Here is a 26,092-nt window from a genome sequence, read left to right on the forward strand (position 1 = left end):
AATATTACAGCAGAACAAGATTACTTTTAGTGGCGGAGTGGCCTAATGGCTAGTGTAGCAGGCTTTGATCCTGGCGACCTGGGTTCAATTCCTGTTGCAGCTCCTTGGGCAAGTCACTTAACCCTCCATTGCCGCAGATACAAAAACTTAGATTGTGAACCCTCTAAGGACAGAGAAAGTACCTGCATATAATGTGTACAGTGCTACGTATGTCTAGTAGCACTATAGAAATGATTAGTTGTAGTAAGAAGACACCTAGTTTAAGGCTGGTGAGATTATTTTTACCTATTTCTCTACACCTGCAATGTACAAGTATACTGAAGGCATCTGCTTCTGCTTCATAAGGTTATGCCTTCAAGTGTATACTCTATTTCCAACTCCTCTTATCATCGCTTTAGTAAAAAAAAAAATAATAATAATTAATTAAAAAATAGTAACCAGAAATAAAAACAAATGGAACGTGTCCCTGGATTTGGTACATACATATGAGACGAATCCCGTTTTTTTTAAGTCACTTATATAAAATTACATAGTACCTGTTAGACTTTTATATTACCCAGTTACCATAGCTGTCATGCCCAATATCAACAGGAGAGCAATTTTATAAATAGGGGCCTATTAAGAGCCTGTTCTATAATGGAAAGTAGGTGCCTACTGTCTTCCATAGAATACTAGCACAACCGGTTACAAATGTGAGTTCACGGTAAGGCATCAGCACTTACACCAGCCATACAGTTAAATGCTCACACCTAAACAGGCGGCCAAGACAAACTGCTGTCTGAGGTAAGGAATGAGCCGCCATCACCGCCCCCCCCCCCCAAGGCGAGGAATGAGCTGCCATCGCTGCCACCCCCTCCCGCCATGAGTCTGCCATCTCTCCCCTTCCTTCCCCAACCCCCTTCCACCAATTTACCTTTTCTTTCTCGTTTTTCCAAAGGCAGCAGCGATTTCCAGAGGCTGCCATGCCGCAGATCCTGGCCCCTTCTCTCTACTGCGACCCGCCTCTCTGACGTAACTTACCGTTTCCTCGGAGGCAGGAAGCAGTAGACAAAAGGGGCCAGGACCGGTGGCAGGGCAGCCTCTGGGAATCACTGCTGTCGCCTTTGGAAAAACAAAAAAGAAAAGGTAAATTGGTGGAAAGGTGTTGGGGAAGTAAGGGCGGGAGGCGATGCTGCATCAGAAGAGTGCAGCCTGAGGCCCCCACTTCAGGTGGCCTAATGGTAGGGCCGCCCTTGCACCTAAATGCCAGAGATATGTAAGTGACATGTATACATACGAGTCTCACCCACACTCCATCCAGGCTATGTCTGCAGACACCTGTCAAGTACATGCTATGGAAGATATGTGCATATTTACAGAATGGCACACAGATGGATTCTTGGCATTTATGAGTATATGTGTGTATATGTCAGTATTCTAAGCATTTACGAGTATATTTGGTGTGTAAAATGTTAGCATCTTCTTTATAGTATAACCCTCTATGTGCCCTGCCCTGTTCCTCTCTCATATCCCTCATTCTCACTTATCATCAAGGTCTGTATCTGTCTCAAACATACTTTGAATTCTGTCATGGGTTTGGCTACTACAACCTCTTCTAGTAGGCTATTTTAGGCACCAGGGCAGACTGCCCAGTCTGTCTGAGGGCTTGCAATAGGAGGCCCATTCTCCCCTAACTATTAATAGCCAGTAATATATATTGGATGGGTGGTACGGAGTCCCTGACCCTTATTGCCTGGGGGCCCAGATCACTGTCAGTCTTCCCCTGCTAGGCACCCACCGCCTCCTCTGAACTATATTATTCCTATTTCCTCTGAGTCGTCCTCCTTCCTGAAAGTGCAAAAATGAAAAACTATCAGAGCAACAGCACTGTTATCTTTGCAAGGTCCTGATTCTAACAGGAAGGTTTCCCTTAAAATATAAATCTTCAGTGTATATGCAACTCATAACATCAGGGCTGGTCTGGCCTTACAGAACTGCTGTTTTCTACCTAGACTACTACAGTGACTTAGACAGAAGTCAATATGGACTATAAAAATTGGTGAATTTATGAGATTACTTTTCCTTCACAAATATTTAGTGAACCCCTGCTATGCAGCTGTTATGAAGAGAGACACTTTAGAAGCATCACACCATGTTCACAAGAACTCTGAACACACAGTCAATGTACATACAATTTGAGAAACCTGTATTTAGGTATGCCATGAACCTTATTCTGTGAAGGTTTGTTTTCGTTTTGGGCCTAGTATGAAGGCACATTTTGCTACTTTGACTTCAGCTGGCAAGATCTTGTAAAGGCATCACACATGGTGGGCATGTACCTCCCCTCCTTTTGCTATTCCCTTCCCTTGTGTGTCTTTCTAGGACGAGTGTGTGCCAAGGAGGTTTAATGACAGGAGATGTCATGAGCCTATCTGGCTCATTATCTGGGCTGAAGGCAGTGGGCGGAGCTTGCCGCCATATTGGTCACAGCAAAACAATAGCAAACTTGTGAAGATTATATTGTTTTATTAAACTTCCTAAGTTTTGCATTTTCTCTGTTAGGAGGGGATCGGGCTGGGGATGTAAAAAGAGTTGGGGGATTTGGGGAGTTTTCAAGGGGTCTGAGAAAGGGGGGGAGGGTTATATTCAAAATGTATTTGTCAGTACTCCATAGCTTGCTTTGTAATTTGCAGTGCTGCGCTATATGACTTTACTTTTGCTTATAATGACAAAGATATTTGACTGCCTCTGTGTGTTTTTATTTGACAGCTTTTTTATTTATTTGAAAGCTTCCCATATGTACATATATATCATGAAATAAAATTGAAAATCACTAAAACAGCACAAAATAATTATTGCAGCTGGTAGAAACATTGCATTTTGTGCTTATTTTTCACTCTGTTCTATAGAATACAGTCATACATGGCCAAATTTCAGTGAGGATATCCTGTTTCCTGATGGGTTCATCTTAGCTGATGCTGTAATCTGCTTGGGAAGTCAGGTGTTATAAAGAAGAAATATACTGAAATTAATTGGAAGTAAAATTAAACTCTCCTTTCATTGGGGCACATGGAATCACATCTTCACTTCATCTCTTTTGTAGAAGTTTACATTTTAAATACACAAATGGATGGCAGTCTGGGAACCATATATTTTTTTCCCTTGCCCCGAGGGCTCGTAGTTTTATTTTAAACATTTTGTAGTGCCTCAGGATTCCAGGTTCCGAGAGGTGGTTTTGTTTTGTTTTTAGAATAGGAATATACCATAGGATTTCCTCTGGTTATTAGGTGGAGTGGAGACTACAAGAATCCAAGCTTCTCTCCCATGTTGAAGTATCTTAGTAGGCAGTGCAGGGGGGTTTAACTTTATAAGCGATGTGGTCTTTGTGACCAGTATTTTACATTTCAGCGGTTTTTTCCTCAGTGGGGGAGTAGAGGGGGAGTGCTGGGGAGATTCAGTTCTGTTAGTGGAATATCAGTGCTTCTCAGATTATATATCTTTTCAATCCTCCATTCACTGATATAATTCTGTATTCTGTTTTGTATATTGTTGCTAGTTTCATTATGCACAGAATTCATACAATGATAGAAGAGGGAATTGGGATTGGTCAAGGTAATTAGGGGTTGGATATGCTTAATAGTGCGTATTCACAAAATGCAAATGAACACTGTACTATTACCTTGTTTGTTTACTGACTTCTTTAATAATAAAAAGATTTAACAATAGATACACAAATTGATTATTCTGTTTTCAACATGTTTCAGGGACAAGTGGTTTTATAGGTCAAAATAATAAAAATATGTGGATTCATGCAGATCGTCAGACCCACAGAAACAGAAGCCTGCGTGGCTGCGTTGCTAATCTGCAAGGGCAGGCTTCTACATGGAATGTTGCTAGTGGAATAGCAACATTCCATGTAGAATCTCTAATAGTAGCAACATTCCATGTAGAATCTCCAATAGTAGCAACATTCCATCTAGAATCTCCAATAGTAGCAACATTCCATATAGAATCTCAAATAGGGAAAGGGAAATGGGACTTGATATACCGTCCGTCTGAGGTTTTTGCAACTACATTCAAAGCGGTTTACATATATTCAGGTACTTAGTTTGTACCAGGGGCAATGGAGGGTTAAGTGACTTGCCCAGAGTCACAAGGAGCTGCAGCGGGAATTGAACTCAGTTGCCCAGGATCAAAGTCCACTGCACTAACCGCTAGGCTACTCCTCCACTAATATTTAGAACTTAACTGGTCAGGTTAGCTACATAAAAAAACTCAGTCCTATCTTTATGCAGTAAACCGTAGATGGTTAAGTGCTAAATATTGCAGTTAACCGGCTGTGTGTTAGCCGGCACTGCAAACCCAGAAATTCAACTCCAAAGCTCAGACATGGCCTGGCAGTGAATTTACGGGTTTGACGCTGGTGGTGCTCAGCAAAATGTTGAACACCGCTGATGGAATACTGAATCCTGCCTAAACAAAAATTCAGAAGTGATTATTGTGTAGTGAAAAAAGATTCATATGCAGTACTGGGATATTAATGCTGCTTTTTCTAAAATAGGACATCTAACCTTTATTTCACAAAGCATAGGCCACTTTCTTGAACATGTTTATCCAAAGCAGTGTACAATACAATAATGCTAAATTCAGAACCAACAGTAATGAACTACTTCCAATCCTAAAGCGGGGTAAATCCTCCCTCCCTCAACAAGGGAACAAAAAGACTCCTCTTTTGCCTGCATGTTAACTGATTGGGTTCCTGGTGGACCTCCACAGACAACCTATTCCACAGCTGTGGAATAACTAGCAAGAATGCTCTAGGCTAAGCACATCCATCATAAAACTTATCATAGGGACCTCAAATACAAATCCCCGGCTGTAGCACAAAAGCCAAGGAAATGCAATACTATCTACCCTCTCCAGCAGGAAAGTAGGATGACTCTGCCGCAGCACCCAAAAACTAAAAATAAGCGCATAACCAGTGCACGGTGACAAGCAGCAGTCCAGCACCAGCCTGCTTTTCACTCCTCCTTACAGCCAAGCCACAAAACTGAATAATTTAGTCTCTTCATAACTTAACAGGGAGACCAATATACAGAGCTAATAATCTAGAAGAATAAATACTAAAATGAGTATAACTGAGTGAACAGCTCCTTGATCTAAAAATTGGTTTCCTAACCAACTTGAAAGGACAACACCTGTATTCACCTCCATTCAACCAATTCCCAAACTCTGAATCTAAGAACACAAACATTAGCATACTTCAAGCCCAGTATCCTGTTTCCAACAGTATCCAATCCAGGACTCAAGTTTCTGTCATGATTCCAAAAGAGTTAATCAGATTTTATGCTGTTTATCTCAGAAATGAACAATGGATTTTCCCAAGTCCATCTTAATTCTGTGCATCCCGAACAGCAATCACATCACCATAGGTCAAACTCTTACTGCTACCAACTGCTAAATCTTACTTTCTGATGCACCAAATTTCCAGCTTTGGTTCATTTGTAACCAGAAAGTTAGTTTGCAACCAACTCAGCATTGGTGCTAAGCAAAGCTTTAGATAGATTTTCATCTATGAGGACTACCATCTGAATGGCATCTGCATATAGATAAAAAGTAAATCCACATGACTGGACTACCTCCCTACAGGCTGTCAAAAAAATGCTAAACAGGAGGGAAAAAGTGTGGACGCTTGGAGCACTCCATAAGAAACCTCATAAACCCCCATTATTCTCCCTCCTGTCATCATGTTCCATGTTCTATCAAACAAGAGCGAGCGTGGCCAGCAATGAAGCTGCCCCACCAAGCAGAACCTCAGACATTTCACAAGCACAATCTCATAGCTCATCAGCTCCGAGATACTGGACAAATCCAGCCTGGTTCTTAGCCAAGGAGTAATAGATTAATCTGATCCTGCTACCAGTACTGCCTCCAGAACTCTAATACTGTTACCAGCTCGGGCCCTAGCTAAAAACGCACCTAACATCTGAATTATAAACAGTATTCAATAAATCCTGTGTGCACCACCCCTCCCCACCACATCACCTGTTTGACTCCATGAACAATAAATTCCCAAATAACATCTTCAAGAACTCCCAACAGGTCTGCTTGTCAGAACAAATGCTCACATATTCATCTGCATATATCTGGACTAATGGCTATATTAACTTGCATATGTTGGTACCTTGTAAATCAGATCTGTTTGGGTTTCTGTGAGACTAGATTTTGGGAGCCACAGTTGCACATTAAGGCTGTTGACACACATCATTTCTGCATTTTTAATATCACCAACACCTCCTTTGTTTTGATACTAGATCCTTGTTCTGTTCCTTTGACACTCTGCCTTCTAGAAGTGGCTGTCAGCAGAGATAAGATTACACTGGAAGGCCTCTCAGAGGAATAAAACTAGTTCCATCATCAATCATCAGGTGCTTATCTCAAGAAGCAAAGAATAACTAACATTCCTGCTCTTCAGCCATTCATCTCTGCATACTGAACTGAAACTACTTTCATGGGTCTTGTAAAAACTATGGAAGCTGGGATTATCATTTTGGAGATTAAAATGTTTTGGGATAAAACAAAAAAAAAACCCATAATGTGCTGTCTTCTGAAACGTGCTAAGCTAATATTATAAGCCCTTATGGCAAACTTGCCAAGTCTCCCACATTTAGCGTGAGATTCCCACTTTCATTCGTTATCTACGGTACTCAAGTTGAGGAGTGAAGAACTCCCACTGAGCAGTCTCCCCACTGGCAGGAAGAGATGCCTTAATAAGACATCTTCTCCTGCCACGGGGCCACTTATGATAAGAGCTGTGAGATTTTGCAGTTTTTATCACGAGACTGGTCTTGTGGCAACAGGAGACGAAATTTAAATAAGGAGTCTCCTACTGCCCAAAGGGAAGGTGGCTTGTTGATACTAGAGCTGAAGTTTGTCAGGGGGTGAGCCAGGAAGCGGAATGGACAGGTCTGGGACATGGCTGGGTAGAGTGGTGTAGAACTGGGGGTGTAGCTTAAAATCTTCCTCTTAAGATCAGGCCCCCTTGGCAGCTCTGTGATGGGGAAGTGGCTTAGTGGTTACAGCACTGGGCTAAGAACCAAGTAAGCTAGTTTGAAGCCAGACTTCTGTCACTGACATATCCTAAGCACATCACACGATTTCAGATCTTTATAAGCCAGGGGTCCTTAATCAGCAGTGCCCACACCCCAGGTCATACGGGGTTCCTAAAGAGTCTTGAAATCTGAGGCAGTTTATTGAAAGTCATTTATTAGGACAGCTATTGGCAGTATAACTGTGTACCACTGTAACCCTAGCAACATGTTAATGACATATGTAGCTGTCAGTAGTCACTAGTGGACATGAGGTTTAGGAAGGAAATTGTTAAAGAGGTCCAGGAACCCTCCCCCCCCCCCCCACCCCCCAAAAAAAAGTTAAGAACCCCTGCTATAAGCCTATCTTTGCATCATATCGAAATGGGGTCCCCACTGTAAGAACAACACTTTTGGAAGAATGAAGGAAAGGAAAGGATTATATACGTACATTGCTGTATTGTATTACTGGTGTATCAAATCTGTAAACAAACCAGACACTGCTGTTGTGGAGGTCTCCCTCTTGTAGTCTAATACACCATGATAAATGCACCAAGGACCTCACTGCCTGTTGCTTGCTGTTTGCTTAGCAGAGATTCTTGCTGCCGGCCTTTGTAGGTGCATGAGCATGCGCCTCTGCATCTCTACCTCTTGTTCTGCTGGCATATGCCATCAGTGACCACTGAGTGCACCAATGTCCATCGTGCTCTGCCGCATGCATGAGTATACCACCCCTGACAGCAGACAGACTGCAACTTCCTACCACTATTATATTCCTAAATTACATAGCACGAGAATCCTCCGCCTCTCTAGGACTTCCTCTCTGTCTGATCTGGTGACACTTACCTTCACCCACTTTGATGTAAATGTTCCTAGACATTTTCACTTCACTGAAAGATGTAACTGCTCGGTATTTCCGTTGGGCCCACTGTAGCAGACGCTCATTTCCCTGAGGGAGTTGCTTTACCTCTGTTTCTGCTGACAAGGAAAAATTTCCTTCCTCAAACTGAACACTGGAGCCTGCAGGTACCTGATGGGAAGAGAAATGAAATTCTAATGTTAATAGGTTCACCTGGAACAGAACGACAAAGGTCCTGTTAATCGCACACAGCAACGGCAACACAGAGGAGCCAATTTTGTTAGGGCACACTAAAGACCATTTTAAATCCTTGTGGCCCCATGCGGACAGTTAACACAGCATGCTGACACTACAGATAACTTTGAGGACGACAGTCATGCCGGTGATGCAGAGCAATGGCTACTACTGCAGGTTAACAGCATGAGCGATAACACGGAACACAGTTACAACTCTCATACAGTAGCATCCGCTGTCCTGAATGAAGGGGGTAATTCTAAAAAGTACAAGCTGAAAGTCAAAATGCGTGCATAACTTTCATAGAACTTATTTTACAGGCAAGGATACACGAAGGTGGATTCTGCACACAGCACGGGCAGAACTCACATTTAAACGTATAACTTACAGAATACTCTAACTTACACGCACAGCTCTAGCATACAGATGCAAGTGATTAACCCACCTCTATGACTGGCTTATATCTAAATTATAGACATGTATTTTTGCTGTTATGTTAGTATTCTGTAAAGGAAAGCAGACCCTTGAGATTCTAGAAAGCTGCGCATGCAAATTTGTGTGCCTAAGTTATAGAATAAGGTCAGTTGTGCACGTAACTTAATTTAATAAGAAGCCGGTAACTGGTGCTAACAAGCAATAACAGGCTGTAATAGGGCTTAATTGGCTCTAATTGGCACCACTTAATTACAGAGTATGCAACTGCAAAGCAGGGCCGCCAAGAGACTGAGCCAGGCCAGGGGTAGGGCCACCGCTGCCAAAGTTAGGCGTGTAAACGTAGACTCACACTAGTATCCTATAATGGCAGTTGTACACAGGTGATCTATACAAAATTACCCCCTCCCCCCTTTATAGAATAGACTTCTTCTAGGCGTCTTGTTAAAGAATTACCTCCCATCTGCACAGCTGCCTTCCCTAAAGTGCTGAGAACAGCTCCAAGAGGTTTTGTGGTTACCTCAGGCTCATTTTAGCCATTAATCCACAATAATTGCAAAACTTTTGAGTCAGTTAGTAAACAGGCTCCACATTAAGGTACAAATAAAATCAGCATCTGCTTACTAGTCTTGTACTTGGAGGGGGACCAATAGGGAGAAGTATGATGGAAGGTACCTGGTTAGCACAAGGCTTTCATGACTGTAGTCTGATTTTACCTGAGGTTGACCCACCAAAACAGGCCCTCCAGGCACAAAACAAGAAATGTGGGTCTTTACCATGCATAAGAACTTAAGAATAGCTATACTGGGTCAGACCAATGGTCCATCTAGCCCAGTATCCTGCTTCCAACAGTGGCCAATCCAGGTCACAAGTACCTGGCAGAAACCCAATTAGTAGCAACATTCCATGCTACCAATCCCAGGGCAAACAGTGGCTTCCACAGGTCCATCTCAATAACGGACTATGGACTTTCCTCATGAGAGACACCTGAGAAAATTAAAATGACATGGGAAAGGAAGCAATGTCCTTCTGTTGATTAGGAATTGGTTATTGAACAGAAAACAGAGGGTCAGGTTAAATGGCCATTTTTCTCAATGGAGGAGGGTGAACAGTGGGGTGCCGCAGGGATGTGTACTGGGACCGGTGCTATTTAACATATTTGAAAATGATCTTAAAAATGGAACAAGTGAGGTGATTCAATTTGCAGATGACACAAAACTATTAAAAGTTGTCAATACAAATGCAGACTGTAAAAAATTGCAGGAAGACCTTAGGAAACTGGAAGACTGGGCATCCAAATGGCAGATGAAATTTAATGTGGACAAATGCAAAATGATGCACATTGGGAACAATAATTCAAATCATAATTTTCTGATGCTAGGGTCCACCTTAGGAGTTAGCACTCAAGAAAAAGATCTAGGAGTCACTGTAGACAATATGCAGAAATTTTCTGCCCAGTGTGCGGCAGCAGTCAAAAAAGCAAACAGGATGCTAGGAATAATTAGGAAAGGGATGCAAAATAAGACCATGGTGCGATCTCACCTTGAGTACTGCATTCAATTCTGGTCGCTGTATCTCAAAAAAGATACAGCGGAATTAGAAAAGGTTCAAAGAAGAGTGATCAAAATGATAAAGGGGAAGGAACTCCTCCCATATAAGGAAAGGCTAAAGAGGTTAGGGATCTGCAGCTTGGAAAAGAAATGGCTGAGGGGGGATATGATTGAGGTCTATAAAATCCTGAGTGGTGTATAACGGGTAGAAGTGAATTGATTTTTCACTTTTTGAAAAAGTGCAAAGACCAGCAGACACTCAATGAAATTACATGGAAATACTTTTAAAACAAAAAGGAGGAAATATTTTTTCACTTAAAAGTAGTCATCTTCTGGAACTTGCTGCTGGAGAACGACTGAGAGATAAACTCTCAAACCTCATCCCCATCCCTCAAGCAAAAGGTGAAGAACTTCCTTCCCTGGCAACAACTGGACCTACCTGGGCAGGGCACAGGGCTTTTCACCTCTAGACTGGCTAAAGGACTACAGGGTCAGTTCAGCAGTGATCGAACACCTTACAATCCAACAGCTGTTTGGGGCCTTCATGGAATGAGTTGGTATTTTCAGTTCAGTTCTTGGTGGCCATGTGTTCACATCAATAAAACCACCATCATAATTTGATATAATTGATATCACACAGTGGCATAGCTAGGACTGAATGGACCCTGGATGGAAAAATTGCGGGGACCTGGAGGGGTGGGGGGGAGGGATGCGCATTTCCTAAAGCTGACATATTAAAATTAATAAATTCAGAAAAAAAAAATTTCTATTTTTGCTTTAGTCTTGGTCTCTCTGTTTTGCTCTTCTGTTTTTTTTTTTCTTAACTCTCTTCTGTCTCTCTTGTCCCTTTGACACTTCTTCTTTCTCTATGGCATTCATCTTTTCTGTGTGTCCCTATCTATCTGTGTCTCTGTCCGTAACCTCACCCCATGTTCAGCATCTCTTCTCTATGTCCCTTTCCCTCCTTCCCTGTCCAGTTTTGCCCCTCTATGTCCCTGTCCCTATTTTGCCACCCCCCTGCCCCCCCCCCCACCCTACCAGCCAATTTGGCATCACTCCATCTCCCATCCCCCACTGGGCCTCTACACACTGCAGAAGATAGTGGCAGAGAGTACTGAAAGCTGCCACTCTGGCAGGCAGAGCCTTTCCTCTGCTGCATCGTACCCACAGAAAGGTGCATTAGAGAGGCGGTACATAGCAGAGGCTCCGCCTGCCAGAGCAGCAGCTTTCAATACTCTCTCTGCCGCAATCTGCTGCAGCAAGGGGAGGCCCCGTAGGGTGGGGGGGGAAGGAAAGCTGGAACAACGTTGGACCTGGGTGCAGGTGGGAGGTCATCTGCATGCAGTTTCAAGTGGCCCTTACCATTTGGGTAGCCCTGAGCATTTTGCTGGGCTTGTTCAATGCTTTCTACGCCCCTGATATCACTGTCAGCAGTCTCAAAAGAGGCCAATGACTGCACAAACACAGGGTGTGAATTACCTTCTCACCCTTAGAGATGTCTCTCCACAGTAGTGTTCAAGGGCACTTGCTTGCAAAGAAGTGCACAGAAGACTGCTGAGCTGCTGTTTTCCCTATTCTTAAATAAATGGGGGGGGGGGGGGGGGGGACACTGATTCACAGCGCTACCCACAAACATCAAATTCAAAACAAAGAAATCAATAAAGAAAATTACCCATGCAAAGCAGGCAGCATTCAGGACTGCAACCACTGAAATGTCAAAGAATGGCGAGAACACTCCCTTTCAAGGAAGGAGGCCGCCTACTGTGCAGCTCTTCCAGACCCAGGCACTCCAACTCACGAGCCTCAGGGTTACTACCAACTGAGGGTCTTTTGAATGGAAGGATAGAGGGCCGCTAGTAAGATACAGGGCCTAAGGACAAGCACTGACATCAGAGGCAGAGGAAATGGATGTGCCTTTCGAGGCAGTGGTAAAATTATTACTTGTATGGGTTACCATTTCCAAGCCCAGAACCACATAATGACATCAGCAGACCGGGTGTTTAAATCCAGTGTAAACACAACACTCTGGAAACACGATGAAACACTGTGTACTTTAGTCCCAAAGGATATGAGTTGGGAAGAGTTTTCAAATAACAGGACATACTTTCCATCTGCCTAAGAACTGTTTATTTAGATCCATTTGTTGGCTGCTCACTATCTGCAGGCAAAGAGCAGTGAACACAAAAACATCAATATAAAATCTCAACACTGAATACAAACCACACACAGCTTAAATGTACAACTTCTTATAATTAATATCACTGCAATGTAAGATATAGTGGGGGGGGGGGGGGTCTTTATTTATGGCATTTATATCCCACCAGGGGCGTAGCCAGACTACAGATTTTGGGTGGGCCTAGGCAAGAAGTGGGTGGGCACCAAGTGTTCTCCCCCCCCAAAAAAATATCTCAGCAGGTGGGAAAACGCTTCTTTCCACCTTTTCAGTCTGAAGCAGGCATGTGCAGAAAACAGAGTATGAGCAGGTGTCAGTATCATGGAGAGTATTGTTTTCATTACCATCAAGGGGAAGTCTTCAGCTGGCTAAGCTTGGGATCCCCACCAGCTATCACCAAATGTGTGCTACTGTTGGGTGGGCCTGAGCCCTAAGTTGGTGGGCCCTGGTCCACCCAGTCCCAACTGTGGCTACGCCACTGTACCCCATATTAGCCCAAAAACAAGCTCAAGTTCAATGTGGGTTACAGTTTAGATTATAAATACAGTTTGAACAATAGTAAAGAAGTATGATGAACTGGCTGAGAGTAACAGATTAGCAAATAAACTAAGAAGACCTGAACATCTTTTACATGTAAATAATGGCGCTTAGTCATTTCACGAATAGACTATTGTAATTCGGTTTTCTGTGGCATTTCTGCCTTTCTTCACCGTCTACAGACATTACAAAATTCAGCTGCCCGTTTTCTGTGCCGAGCCAAGCGATATGATCATGTTTCTCCTCTATTTATCCAACTGCACTGGCTTCCAGTCTATTTTAGATGTTCCTATAAAATTCTTTGTCTAGCCCATCGAGCCCTTCATCAGGGTCGTCCTTCCTATTTATCATTAATCACAATTCCATATACTCCTTCTCGACTGTTGCGTTCACTCGATTCCAATAGATTTGTTCTCCCATCGCCAAAAGTTGCTCGATATGAGTCTACCTGGCACTCTGCGTATTTTTTTGTGGCTCCTTCACTTTGGAATAGTTTACCACCATATTTACGTCTTGAACTTTCCTTTCCGAAATTTAAGTCTTTGCTTAAAGCATACTTTTTTGAACTAGCATTTGGGACAAAACTGCCCGGCACCTATGCATACTAAGGGGCTGATGATCAAAACTCTAATGCTATTCTGAATAGCTCCATAAAAATACCACCGGAACAGCACAGAACAAATACCCTAATGCTCAAAGCTAATGAGATGCAAATATAGACGTGCTCATAGCTTTGACCATTAGGGAGTTCGGCAGGAGAACTGTGCTTGGTGCATGCACAGAAGAGTTCTGCGGTAAGCTCAGCTTCTGTGCGCATGTGCCTGGTAAAACCTGAACATGAATCACACATTGGCATCTGTTTTCTACAGCCTAAACATAAGCGTTTTTTGTGAGCTTGATTACGTTTCAATGCTATCTACGCTAAGGCCTGGTATGCTTGTTGTTTGCTGCGCTAGACCCCTCTAATTTTCCTGTGCTGGTAAATGCAGGTGCTAATATGGAACTAATGTCCTCTAGTGCCCGCATTCACTTTTGATCATCAGGTCCTAAGTGCTATTGTTTAAGAGAGCACCTAAATGACATAGCGCCTTACTGTGAGCAAAGCATGAAGTGTGTCTCTTAGTTACACATGTAGTTTATACAATACTATAAATTATGTGCATTGCTTGGTGCACTCAGGCATACGAACCTACGCCTGCCATTGAGATGACATAAGAAGGCGTTGCCTATACATATTCTCAGTGGAATTCCTAGGGGGTCTGACACCCGGGGCGGATCGCTGATGCGCCCCGCCCCCCCCGGGTGCAGCGCAGACCCCCCCCCCGGCGAAAGGACACTCCCCGCGAAGGAACCCCCACCCCCCCCGGTGCACGCCGCTGGGGGGGGGGTGCGGCGCGCGCCTGTCCTCCGTTGTTCCATGCTTCTTCTCTGCCCTGGAACAGGAAGTAACCTGTTCCGGGGCACGAGAAGAAGCATGGAACAATGGAGGACAAGCACGTGCGGCACCCCCCCCAGTGGCGTGCACCCGGGGCGGACCGCACCTACCGCCCCAGGAACGCCACTGCATATTCTATAACAAGTCTTGATACCAAGATGCCGTTACAGAATTAGTGCTAAGTGCACAGCATCGGGGTTCCTAAATAGAGGCGCCAATTTACAGAATTGGTGCCTATAACAACCAGAATTATTTAAAATATTGAAAAAAAGGAAGCATTTACACATCTGGCACTAGCGCCAAACATAAGTGCTTCTGTATATTGGTTTCACCATGCCTAGACAGTAAATGATGACAGATAAAGACCAAGTGGTCCATCCAGTCTTCCCAAGAGATATATCCTCTCAGTAGATGCGTAAAACAAATTCCTATATGCAACCCAACACCAGCTCTTCTCTTACTTGTCTTTCTCCCAAACTCTTGATCCTCTTCTCACATCTGTCTTATACATGACTGAAATCTACCAGTGTGTTGACACCTCCATGCTTTTTGTGGAACCCTTCTGCAGCCATTTATTTATTTATTTATTTAAAATTTAAATTCCACACAATCTAAAATTCTAGGCAGATTACAAACTAAAACATATAATTAATAATTATGTAAAGGGCAGTAACTGAAGACAATACAATAAGAGCAACAAGATTGACCATTTCCAATCTTCCTATAATCTCATCAAGCATCACAACTGCATAAGCTTTCATAATGCCCTATTTCTGGGAAATAGCTTTCCTGAATAAAAGGGTCTTTAGTAGTTTCAAGCCAGACAATATCTGTTCTATCTCCCATAGCTCAGAGGGCAGTATGTTCCAAAGTTGGGCACCAGCTATTTGGCACGTACTGGACCAGACTGCACGCATACTTACTGTACAAAACAAATACGCATCTAAAAGATTCTTCATGTAGGGCGGTATATTTTTTAAGTTGATGCTATAATGGTTGAGGCTTCATTATTCAAGGCCTTGTGAATCAGCAGTAAAACCTTGAACTGAATCCACCAAGTCACTAGAAGCCAATGCAAATCAAACAGAACAAGGTGCTATATGTTCAGTTCTAGAACATCTTAATATTAATTTTGCAGCTACTTCCACTACCTACCTGGCATGCCTAAGCATACAGAATACTTCTGCTGTCCATGGTTGCAACTGCCACTCCGTGAGGCAATTGTACTCAGACTGAGGTTGGTTGCGACTCAAAGTCATCATCAACTGGGAGTTTAGTGGCCTATGTACTGTAAGATGATTAGTGGGACATCAGCCCAGTTTCAAGAGAACACAGCCATACTGCTAAAATAAACACAGCTGTGAGTCTCAACACAGAATCCTGGAATGCACTAAATGAGTAAGGAAACTAAATGAACCTTTCATCCTTGGAGAAAATCCCTCCCGGTGGCTTGAGGCCTCCTTGCAGAACAGTGGAAAGATGCTCCAACTGACACTGTTCAGAATCTGCCAGTTCTCTGAAGTTTCACGCTAAAGGACCATACCTAATGCATGCTAAGTGGATGCAATACCTTTATTGTAACTGTTGGAGACTTTTCCAGCATTTTAGGGAAGGCAGGCCATGCCACACTAATACTAGGCAATCATTGCTACTGCATTTTAGCAGTACGGCCGCTAATGCAGAATACAGTTAAATTATACCTCTGGAGATGTAGCTGTTAGCAGGTAAGGCACAGGAACATCTGGTTTAACTGCAAGGTGCATTCCCCATCCATTACATATCATTAAGAGGAATTCATTGTTAGGTGCTTAACTGTTAATGTCGCACAGCATGGATAAACACACATTAAAAGTTACGGGTCCCTTTTACTAAAGCTTAGCACATGTTAATGGTATAAAATGGGCTTCTTAGAATTTAGCGTGCACCAATTTCACTACAATGCGCTAAGTTTTAGGAAAAGGGCCCCCATGTTAAATACTTAATGCAGCAAGTACCCCAAATGAACAAGAAAAAATGTGCATTTTCAAAACAAGTACATACAAACCTTTGAAATAGATATTCAAAAATGCAAGGAAAGGTTACCTGCATATACCCCCTATATTTTAATAATGTGTTGTTCTTTATTTTAGAAGTGCCAGTATTATACAGCTATAATCACAATCTTTCTTAGCAAGAGGAATCTCCTTGAAACCTCACAGAAAAACAGCCTAAGAATATTTAATCCAGTTGGCAGACAAGTTTAGGATACCATCTGTTTAATTTCTGGATCCTCTCTGTTCATTGCTGATTATGTGACTATCAGAATTTGTTTTCTAAACGGTGAAGTTCTAATGGAGCACAAAACTGTATAAATTATTTTAGCACACTTTTATTCAAGAAAGTGAATCACTCCAGAGACAAACAATATGGGACCTATAATAACTACAATTCCTGCAGCTCAAAAATATTATTCTAGCTCTGGTTTTATAAAGATCATGGCCCATGCCACTGTAACTAGCATAATATGCATCGATCATAACACAGACTACCCATGTTGCCTCTCAGCTCGTTTATGGCATTCAGGTAAAATCGCTTCTCCTCACTTTGGAACAGTTTGCCAAATTATCTGTGACAAGAACTTTCAAATACACACTTTAGAAACCAATTGAAAGCATCTTTTATTTCAAGATACTTTTGGTACATAAATTGGGAAGGTGAACAGCAGAGGACTCAGTGGCTAAACAGACCTATATACTTTTTACTACATTACTTTATTTTATTCTAGTAGTATGGATGTAGCTTTGTCTTCTTTCTATGGATGACTCTAATTATAAATTTTGTAATCTGCTGTGACGGATTGTCCACACAGCAGGATATCAAGCAAAACTCTCTTATCCCTACTACATCCCCTCCTTATGACCGCTATTCAGGACCAGATTAAGGCATAAGCAAACCAGGCAAATGACTAGGGCCCAAAGGTTTAGGGTGGCCCTGTCAGATGCAGAGGAGTAACCACAGGTGAGGCTGTGTATTTCTACTTTTGCCTCCCCCGGCAGCAGGGTGCATTACTGGTGTAGCTGGCAGGATCTTCAAGCTCAACCATCTGAAGAAATTCAAAGCCCACCTCAAATCAGCTGTGCAGGAGATTAAGCAGCATGGTAGTCAGAGGCAGCGCTTTGAGCTGTGGGTGCCAGCACTGCAAGCATGTTCAGTTCTCACAGGAGCACTTCCTCATGTTGATCTCACAAAATAAGCATTAGGCAGTGCTAGCCTGCCAGTACTCAACATGCTCACGGTCATAGGTGCCATCTTTTCAAAATGACTGCACGTGCCAACCAATACAAATTACCTCTTCCTAGACACAATGAAGGAGCTTATTCAGTACTAAGGGTGCTCAGTACCCACTGGCCCTCAAAGTTCCAGTGACAGTGTATCACAGTGAATCTGCTAACGGCTGGGATTCACTGCACTGCACAGCTGACTCAGAGACAGGCTCCAGATTTCTTCAGTTGGTAGGGCTTGGCCAGCTAAAGTATTTTTAATTTGAATTTTGGTGGGCAGGGGCAAGGGAAGGGACAGAAAGGAAAGGGAAAGAAAAAAGAGGCAGTGGAAAAGGACTGCTCGGTGTCGAGTGCCCACTCATATTAACTGCTGGTCCCCTAAAACTTCATTTCTGGCTGCAATTATCAACTGTCTGGATTTTTTCAGGATTCTTCAGATTTGTATATTAAGGAGCTAATTCAGTATAGGTCGCTTAGTTAGGTGCTGGACACTGTGTGTTAAGTATATTAGAAATTACATGCGTAAATTGTTGATGTACAATGCTAGCATGTCTGTCTTTATACGCCAACATTCAGGCGTGGTCACTTAAAATGTCTAAATGTTGCAGTTGTGCACGTACCTGTTTGTATTCTAAAAGCCTTAATGTGAAAAAGGCATGTCCTTGACCCATCCAGGTCCCTCTCACCTCCACACCCCCTAGCAGTTACATAAGGTCATACAATTTCAACTAAGTGCAGTTATGTGCACAGCTGCAAATTGGTGCCAATCAGTTCCAATTATAGCTGGTTATGGATAGTTAGTGCCATAAGTTATCAATTAAGTTACATATGTAACTGGCAAAGTTCTTTAACCTGTGCACACAACTTTGAAGGCTATGCACAAAAATTATAGAATGAGGAAGGAAGTGCTGGTCTCTGAAGGTTAATCAAAAATGTTTTAAAATCAGTGAAGGTATCACCTTATTTTCTATTTTGTGTTTTATTTATATTTATCAACTTTTATTTCCACAGCTACCATACTACTTTATCCTAAATAAAAAATAAAATTATTTTCTGTACCTTTGTTGTCTGGCCATTTATTTCTAATTATGTTGGTCCCAGTCTCTTGCTTCTGCTTGCCTTCTTCTTCTCTTATCTCTCTTGCCAGGGTTTCCTGTCCATTTGTCATTTTCTCTCCTTTTTCTTTGTTTTCTTCAATTTATTTTTCTGCTTCTCTCTCAGGCAGATTTAATTCATTCTTACTATCCATTCTTTAATTTCCCTCTTTTTACTTCACCTGCCTATGGCTTTTCATCTTTTCCTCTCTTTTCTTCTCCCCATGCCCCTTCCTCTTATTCTCCAGTCTTTCATCAACTCTATCCTCTTCCCCTTTCCATCCAACATCTCTCTCCATCCATCCAGTGTCTCCCCCTCTTTCTATCTTAATCCTTCCATCCAGCGTCTCCTCTTTCTCTCCCTACCGTTCCATCCAGCACCTTCCCTCTTTCTCTCCTACCCTTCCATCCAGTGTCATCCCTCTTTCTCTCCCCATCCTTCTACCCATCTCTCCTCTCCCAATCTTTCCATCCACTGTCTCCCTCCAACTCCCCTTCCTTCTAGACAGTTCTCTCTCTCTACCCTTTTTCATTCAGCATGTTCTCTTTCTCTCTCCCCATCCTTCCAGTGTCTTTCCTCTTTCTCTCCCTAACCTTCCATCCAGAGTCTTCACCCTTTCTGCCCCCATCTTCAAGCATTTTCCCTCTCTTTCCCTCCTTTCATCCAGTATTTCTCCGTCTGACCAGCTAGGGTCTCCCCCAGTTTCTCCCCATGCTTCTCCCCAGCAGCTTCTCTCTCTCTCCTGCCCTTTTCCATGTCCCCTCTTTCTCTTTCCACTCATCTCTCTCTCTCTGTACCTCTCTTCCATCCAGTGTCTTCCCTCTTTCTGCCCCCTCCTTCTAGCATTTTTCCTCTTTCTCTCTCCATCTGACCAGCCAGCTTGTCTCTTCCCTGTCCTTTTTCATGTCCCCTCTTTCTCTCATCTCTCTCTCTCTCTGTACCCCTCTTCCACCCAGCATCCCCACTCTTCTTTCTTTTTCTCCCCTCTGCTCTATCACTTCCTGCCTCCCTCTCAACGCCCTTTCCCCCTTCCCTTACCCATTCAACCCAGTACACTGTGTTTCATGGCCACCCCGGCAAACCAAGAAAAACAAGCGTGTGGCCGCAGCAGTCTTCAGGCATGTGAAGTCGGCTCTGCCATCCTCTGTCCCCACTGACGTCAATTTCCCGTTCCGGGCGCAGAGGACCAGCAGAGCCGACAGCGCATGCCTGAAGACTGCTGCGGCCACATGTTTGTTTTTCTTGGTTTGCTGCTGCTGCTCATCAAGAGAGAAGCAGTGGCAGCGGCAAAAGCAGAGGCGGTGACTGCAGAGGCGTGTGTCTCAGTGGGAGGTCAATACCTATGCAATAACATAATGTTGATGTATTTTTCTACCATGTATGTATGCACCTGATGTCAACATCATTGCAATTCTATGGACCGGAAATGGCAATCGCCACTACGGCAAATGTAAGCCACATTGAGCCTGCAAATTGGTGGGAAAATGTGGGATACAAATGCTACAAATAAATAAAAATAAACTTTGGCAGGAGTGCAGGAGATGACCCGCCAAAGCAGAACTCTCCCGCTGAATGCAGGAGACTTGGAAGGTATGATTATATGATTATGTCACAAACTTTACAAAACAGAAATAGAGCGCCAGTAGCCAAGCTGCAAAAAACAAACACATTCCAGACTTACACACTGTAGAAAAGCTTTCATAATAAAGCAGCACTAATGTCCAGGGCAGGGCAAAGGAGCCGACTAATGGTCAGAGCAGCAAACTAGAAATCAAAGGGTCCAGGTTCAAATCCCACTGCAGCCCCCTGTGGCTTTTGGCAAGCCACTTAAACCTTCCATTGCCTTGAAACAGCCATGGTTGGCAATGGCAACCTCACCCTAATTAGGGCCTGCCAGCAAAGCCATCGCACTGGCAGTTGCCTCATAAGCCTTTCAGAGCTTGCTGCTTGTGGGCAGCAGAGACTAGAGAGTCAAATAGTTAACAGTTCTGCCTATAACAGGGCAGCTGCACCCTAGAACACCAGTATACTTCCTACTGAAAAAAAACCCCAGCACAAGTCATACTGCTACAGATCCCTACACAGAAAACTAAACACTAAAAAAATACCTCCCTTATATGGTGTAAAGCCCCGCTCAGAGCATCCCAGGATGCACTAAGCAGGGCTGGGCACCGCCATTTTCGAGGCGGCACTGATGAAAGAGGAGGAAGTCCACCTCCCTCCTTCAACAAAGGTACTGGAGGGGGTGGTGAACAGGGCCGCTAGACCACCAGGTCGGGGTGGGGTGGGGGAGGTTGATTTGCAGCACACTGGGTCACCAGGGCTCTACTTGAGGGGATGCTAGGAGGGTTAGGAGGGCTGGAGACCCACTGGATCTCCAGGCCCCCTGAACTTGTGTCGGGGGGGGGGGGGGGGTTGGGGGAATGGAGGTGTGCCAGACCTCCAACCCCTGTGTCGCATGGTTCCTGCTCCTGCGGGGGGGGGGGGGGGCTGCTGCATTGGAGGGAATGGTGGGCCTGTTAGCATGCAAATTAAAGCTGGACAGGGCTCACCATTCCTCCCCAATGGTCTGCAAACCCTAATGCCAGCTCCGAGTTGGCATAGGGTTTGCCACGGACTGGCATGCTGCTCGCTGATCATTAGGGAGAATACATTTAGCATGCATTTGCATGCTACTTGTGCTGAGCCCTGTTTTGCATGCATCTTAGTGCTAGTTGCATTCAGAGTCTGCGAGCGTGTTGTTTCACACACTCGGGGGCGCTGAACATGCGGCAGTAGCAAACACAGGCACTAGTATGGCACTAATAGCTTTTGGCACCTGCGTTTGCTTCTGATCATCAGCCCATCAGTGTCCCTGTCCATCCCTCTGTGTCCAGCATTGTACCTCTGTCTACCTGTCCCTATGCATCCTCCATGCCTAGCTTTTTTTCTCTTATGTCATTGTCCCAACCCTTGTCCAGTTTATACCCTCTCTTCCCCCTCTTCTGCACCCCCCAACCTGGGGCCAGAATCTCTCCCTCTTTCTCCCCTGCTCCCCCCCTCCAAAAAATTTGGCATCTCTCCGTCCAGCATAGGTCCCTCTCTCTCTCTCTCTCTCTCTCTTTTTCCTCCACTTCCCGTTGGTCCACCATACATTCTCTGGTCCGATCTCTCTCTTTGGGTCACTGTTTCAAAATCCTCAATCCCCTTTTAATACTCCTCAGTCCATGTTTCAAAACTAACTCCTGATCCTATTTCAAAATCCCCCACCCAGCACCTACCAAGGATCACCTTGGTTAGGAGTGGGGTGGGGTGGGGTGCAGCAGAAATTCTTGGAGGCCTCTGACCTCAAAATGGCAGCTACAGCCCCTAGTAATAGTCTCGTGGTACTATCGTTATGGAATCAAATAAGGTATTGAAGACTCAGGAGGGGGGGTGGGGTATTTGACAGCCTAACACCATAGCGGCACTACTGCTAGAATATTGCTGGGGCAGGGGAGGGGTGAAGACACGATTTTGAGTGCAGTAACTGCTAGATCATGAGTATCCAGTGATAACTCCTGTCCCCCTCAGTGCCCAGATGGGGAACCCCAGTAAGTGCTAAAGGAAAGGGGGGACAGAGAGGTACTTTTTAAATGTTCCTTTAAGTTGCTCCCTAGAGCATGAGGTCTCACATTAGTGGCCTGATGCCCCCATGGAAGCATAACACCACCTCTTGAGATATTACCTTTAGAAACATTATTAATTTTGCATAATAATGAGCCACACTGTATACATTTACATGTTTTGCATCTTATTATTTTATGTACACTGTAGTAAAAAGTCTCTCGTTAAGAGCAAATAACACATGCTATTGGCAAATTCCATTTACAGAGCTAAGTAATTAGGGTCCCCACTGCAACTGATCAAGCCAACTGGCCAACCTAGCAAGTTACTTCTCACCTCTAATTTACTCTTCCAATGTTTGTACGTTTACTTCATAAAAACTTAAGCCATACTGGGTCAGACCAAAAGTCCAACTAGACCAGTATCCAGTTTCTAACAGTGGCCAATCCAGGTCACACGTACCTGGCAGAGTCCCAAAAGGTAGCAAGATTCCATGCCACTTAATCCCAAGGATAAGCAGTGGCTTTCCCCAGGACTACCTTAATAACGATTTATGCAATTTTCCTCCAGGAATTTGTCTAAAAAAACTTTTTTAAACCGAGGTACATTAACTGCTTTTACCACTTGCTCCAGCAGTTAGTTCCAGAGCTTAACTGTAGGTTGAGTGAAAACATTTTCTCCAATTTGTTTTAAATGTGCTACTATGTAACTTTTCAGAGTGTCCCTTAGTCTTTGTACTTTTTGATAAAGGAAACAATTCATGTTTACCCGTTACACTCCATTCAAGATTTTAGACTTCTATCATAACTTCCCTCAGCCGTCTCTTCTCCAAGCTGAAGAGCCCAGATCTCTTTCCTCATATGACAGTCCTTCCATCCCTTCAATCCTTTGGTCACCCTTCTTTGTACTTTTCCAATTCTAGAACTTCTAGAACACAGAGTACTCAAGATGCAGTCTCGCCACAGAGCGATAGCGAGACATTATGATATTCTCCGGGTTATTCTCTATCTTTTTCCTAATAATGCCTAACATTCTGCAACATTCTCTTTGCTTTCTCAGCTATCGCCACACACTAGCAGCAGATTTTAACATATTATCTACAATGACCTCTAAATCCTTTCTCTCAGTGGTGACTCCTAATGTAGAACCTAGCATTGTGTAGCTATACTACGGGTCATTCTTCCCAATAGTAGAATTGGAAAAGGTGCAGCGAAGGGCGACTAAAATGATAGCGGGGATGGGACGACTTCCCTACGAAGAAAGACTAAGGAGGCTAGGGCTATATAGCTTGGAGAAGAGACGGCTGAGGGGAGACATGATAGAGGTATATAAAATAATGAGTGGAGTGGAACAGGTGGATGTGAAGCATCTGTTCACGCTTTCCAAAAATACTAGGACTAGGGGGCATGCGATGAAACTACAGTGTAGTAAATTTAAAACAAATCGGAGAAAATTTTTCTTCACCCAACGTGTAATTAAACTCTGGAATTCGTTGCCGGAGAAAGTGGTGAAGGCGGTTAGCTTAGCAGAGTTTAAAAAGGGGTTGGACGGTTTCCTAAAGGACAAGTCCATAAACCGCTACTAAACGGACTTGGAAAACTCCAAAATTCCAGGAATAACATGTATAGAATGTTTGTACGTTTGGGAAGCTTGCCAGGTGCCCTTGGCCTGGATTGGACGCTGTCGTGGACAGGATGCTGGGCTCGATGGACCCTTGGTCTTTTCCCAGTATGGCATTACTTATGTACTTACAATGTGTATCACCTTGCACTTGTCCATGTTAAATTTCACAGCATCCTGCAACATCACTAATGTATTCTGGTGAGAGAACAATTACGATGAAAGACATATTTTAACAGCTAACCATTTTGGGGTTTCCAAGCTGGAAAGACCACCAGTCAGTGATTTCTTTAAATGTACGGTTTTCCATTAATATTTCTGTGCAGACTCAACCTTTCTACAATAGTTAAAAATCCCAAGTTTACTATTGGCTCTTTGGGAGCCAAAAATATTACTTTATCTGCCAGCTTGAAGAGCTTTATTACAAGAACTTGTTAGAGTAAGGGAGCCAAGTCTATTATTTTTTCTGGAAGTCATTCAACCAGCTCATCCAAAAATAAAAAAAGGCCCATCGTTTCATGTTTCAACACCTGCCCCAGCATGTTAAGCACTTAGCATATTTAACAGATAAATTAGGAAAACACAGCTCATCTTAGAGTGCAGCAGACACACAGAAGTACCTACACTGAAATACATGTTTACTTATTATTACTAGTTTAACGAGGAGAGTCCTTGGAGCGGACTCTGTGGGTGCTGTGGGTGCTTGAGCACCCCCAATATTGAGAAAATTCCTTGTATGTGTCCAGGGAGGGGTCATTTCCATTGGGCTTAGCACCCCCAATAATTTTGAAAAGTTGGCTCCTATGAGGAGAGTTAGAAAGTTGAACAGAGAAAAAAAGACTGGTTAGCTAATTACTGCGATGTATTGCTCTTCTCATGCATGGAGATTTGTTCTTTGTAAAATGTTACTCTTACTCAAAAGGTTTTTAGTGATTGGAAGAGTGGAGGAATAGCCTAATGGTTAGAGCAGTGAGCTGAGATCCACTGCCACAGATACAAGCTTAGATTATAAACTACCTGGGAACAGAGAAATACCAACTGTACCTGAGTCATCTTTTATACTTTTACAGTATGTACCTCACACATTTCCAGTTCAAGATGAGCTACATTCAGGTACAGTGGGTATTTTACTGTCCTCAGAGGGCTTACAACCTAGGTTTGTGTCCGAGACAATGGAGGGGTAGGTGACTTCCCAAGGCCACAAGGAGTGTCAGTGGGATTTCAACCCTGGTCTCTCGGGTTCATAGCCTACTGCTCTAACTGCTAGGCTAGTCCTCCATTCCTGAGCCTGGCTATACCAGTGTAAGCCAGAGTTCTCTGGGCTACAACTGAGAAAAGTATGAGCTAAACCCAGTCCAAATTTGATATAAAGGTCAATTACAAAAATAAAAAACAAATTATACAAGGTGATATCTTCTTACTGGTCTTGAATAGCTTTTTGTGATTGAACACTCCCTTCTGCAAGTCAAGTTGTAGTAGAACCATCAAGTCACAGCAAATGATGGTGTTGCTTGATCCAAGGAATGAATCGTAGATTACACTACAACTGTGGTGTGAAGGAGAAGGGGGGAGTGGGGGTTGACGTGTTTGCAAAATGATAAGAAAGTGACAGAGACTCTCAAGTTATATCTGACAGCGAATTTAAAAAAACATGTCTGTTAAGAAGAGTGAGTGGCTTACATTGGGATAAAAAGATGACTGGAATAAAAGAACTTTCATTCAAATTCATAACTATGGATGTGGTTAGAATATGAATATAGATTTCAAAGAGACATACTGCTAATACAAGCTGAACATTTAAGGTTGATTTGCTAACTGGAACAGGATGTATAATGTTCGGATGCACGTAAGGAAGAAGCAGATGAGGGAAAGGAAGGGAATGAGGTCTGTTATTTCTTTTTCCATCATCTTTCTGGGGTCACATGAATTTTTAAGTGTTAAAATGGGGTCATATTAGATAAAAGTTTGGGAAGCAAAGATCTTATGTATCTACGTGAAAGTGCTTAGTACACAGGTCCCTCAGGGGTAAAATTTCTAAAGTATAAAAAATGTTTCTTGCTGCTGTCCAGGTGGTGCTGTGCGCAAGTTTGCTTGATCACTGGCTTCTGTCCAATAATGTTTTTTTTTTAAATGTACTGGACAGCTGGAAAAACCATGATACCAGCCACAGAAGCCTAAGGGAACATATACAAACGGTCCTCCAACATAAAAGTCCTAAACAGACGCCTGGGAAAAAGGCAAACAA

General features: G+C 43.3%; 1 protein-coding gene across 2 annotated transcripts in view; it reads right to left on the bottom strand.

Annotated features, from left to right (window-relative positions):
* TGFBR3 (transforming growth factor beta receptor 3) overlaps positions 1-26,092 on the bottom strand; it is a 350,647-nt gene that overhangs the window by 122,397 nt on the left and 202,158 nt on the right. For both annotated transcript variants that reach the window (XM_030207075.1, XM_030207074.1), the window contains exon 4: positions 7,914-8,097. In XM_030207075.1, the coding sequence (XP_030062935.1) occupies positions 7,914-8,097 (184 nt within the window). The remainder of the gene's footprint in view (positions 1-7,913; positions 8,098-26,092) is intronic.

Source organism: Microcaecilia unicolor, chromosome 6, assembly GCF_901765095.1.
Source record: "Microcaecilia unicolor chromosome 6, aMicUni1.1, whole genome shotgun sequence".
NCBI classification, from domain to species: domain Eukaryota; kingdom Metazoa; phylum Chordata; class Amphibia; order Gymnophiona; family Siphonopidae; genus Microcaecilia; species Microcaecilia unicolor.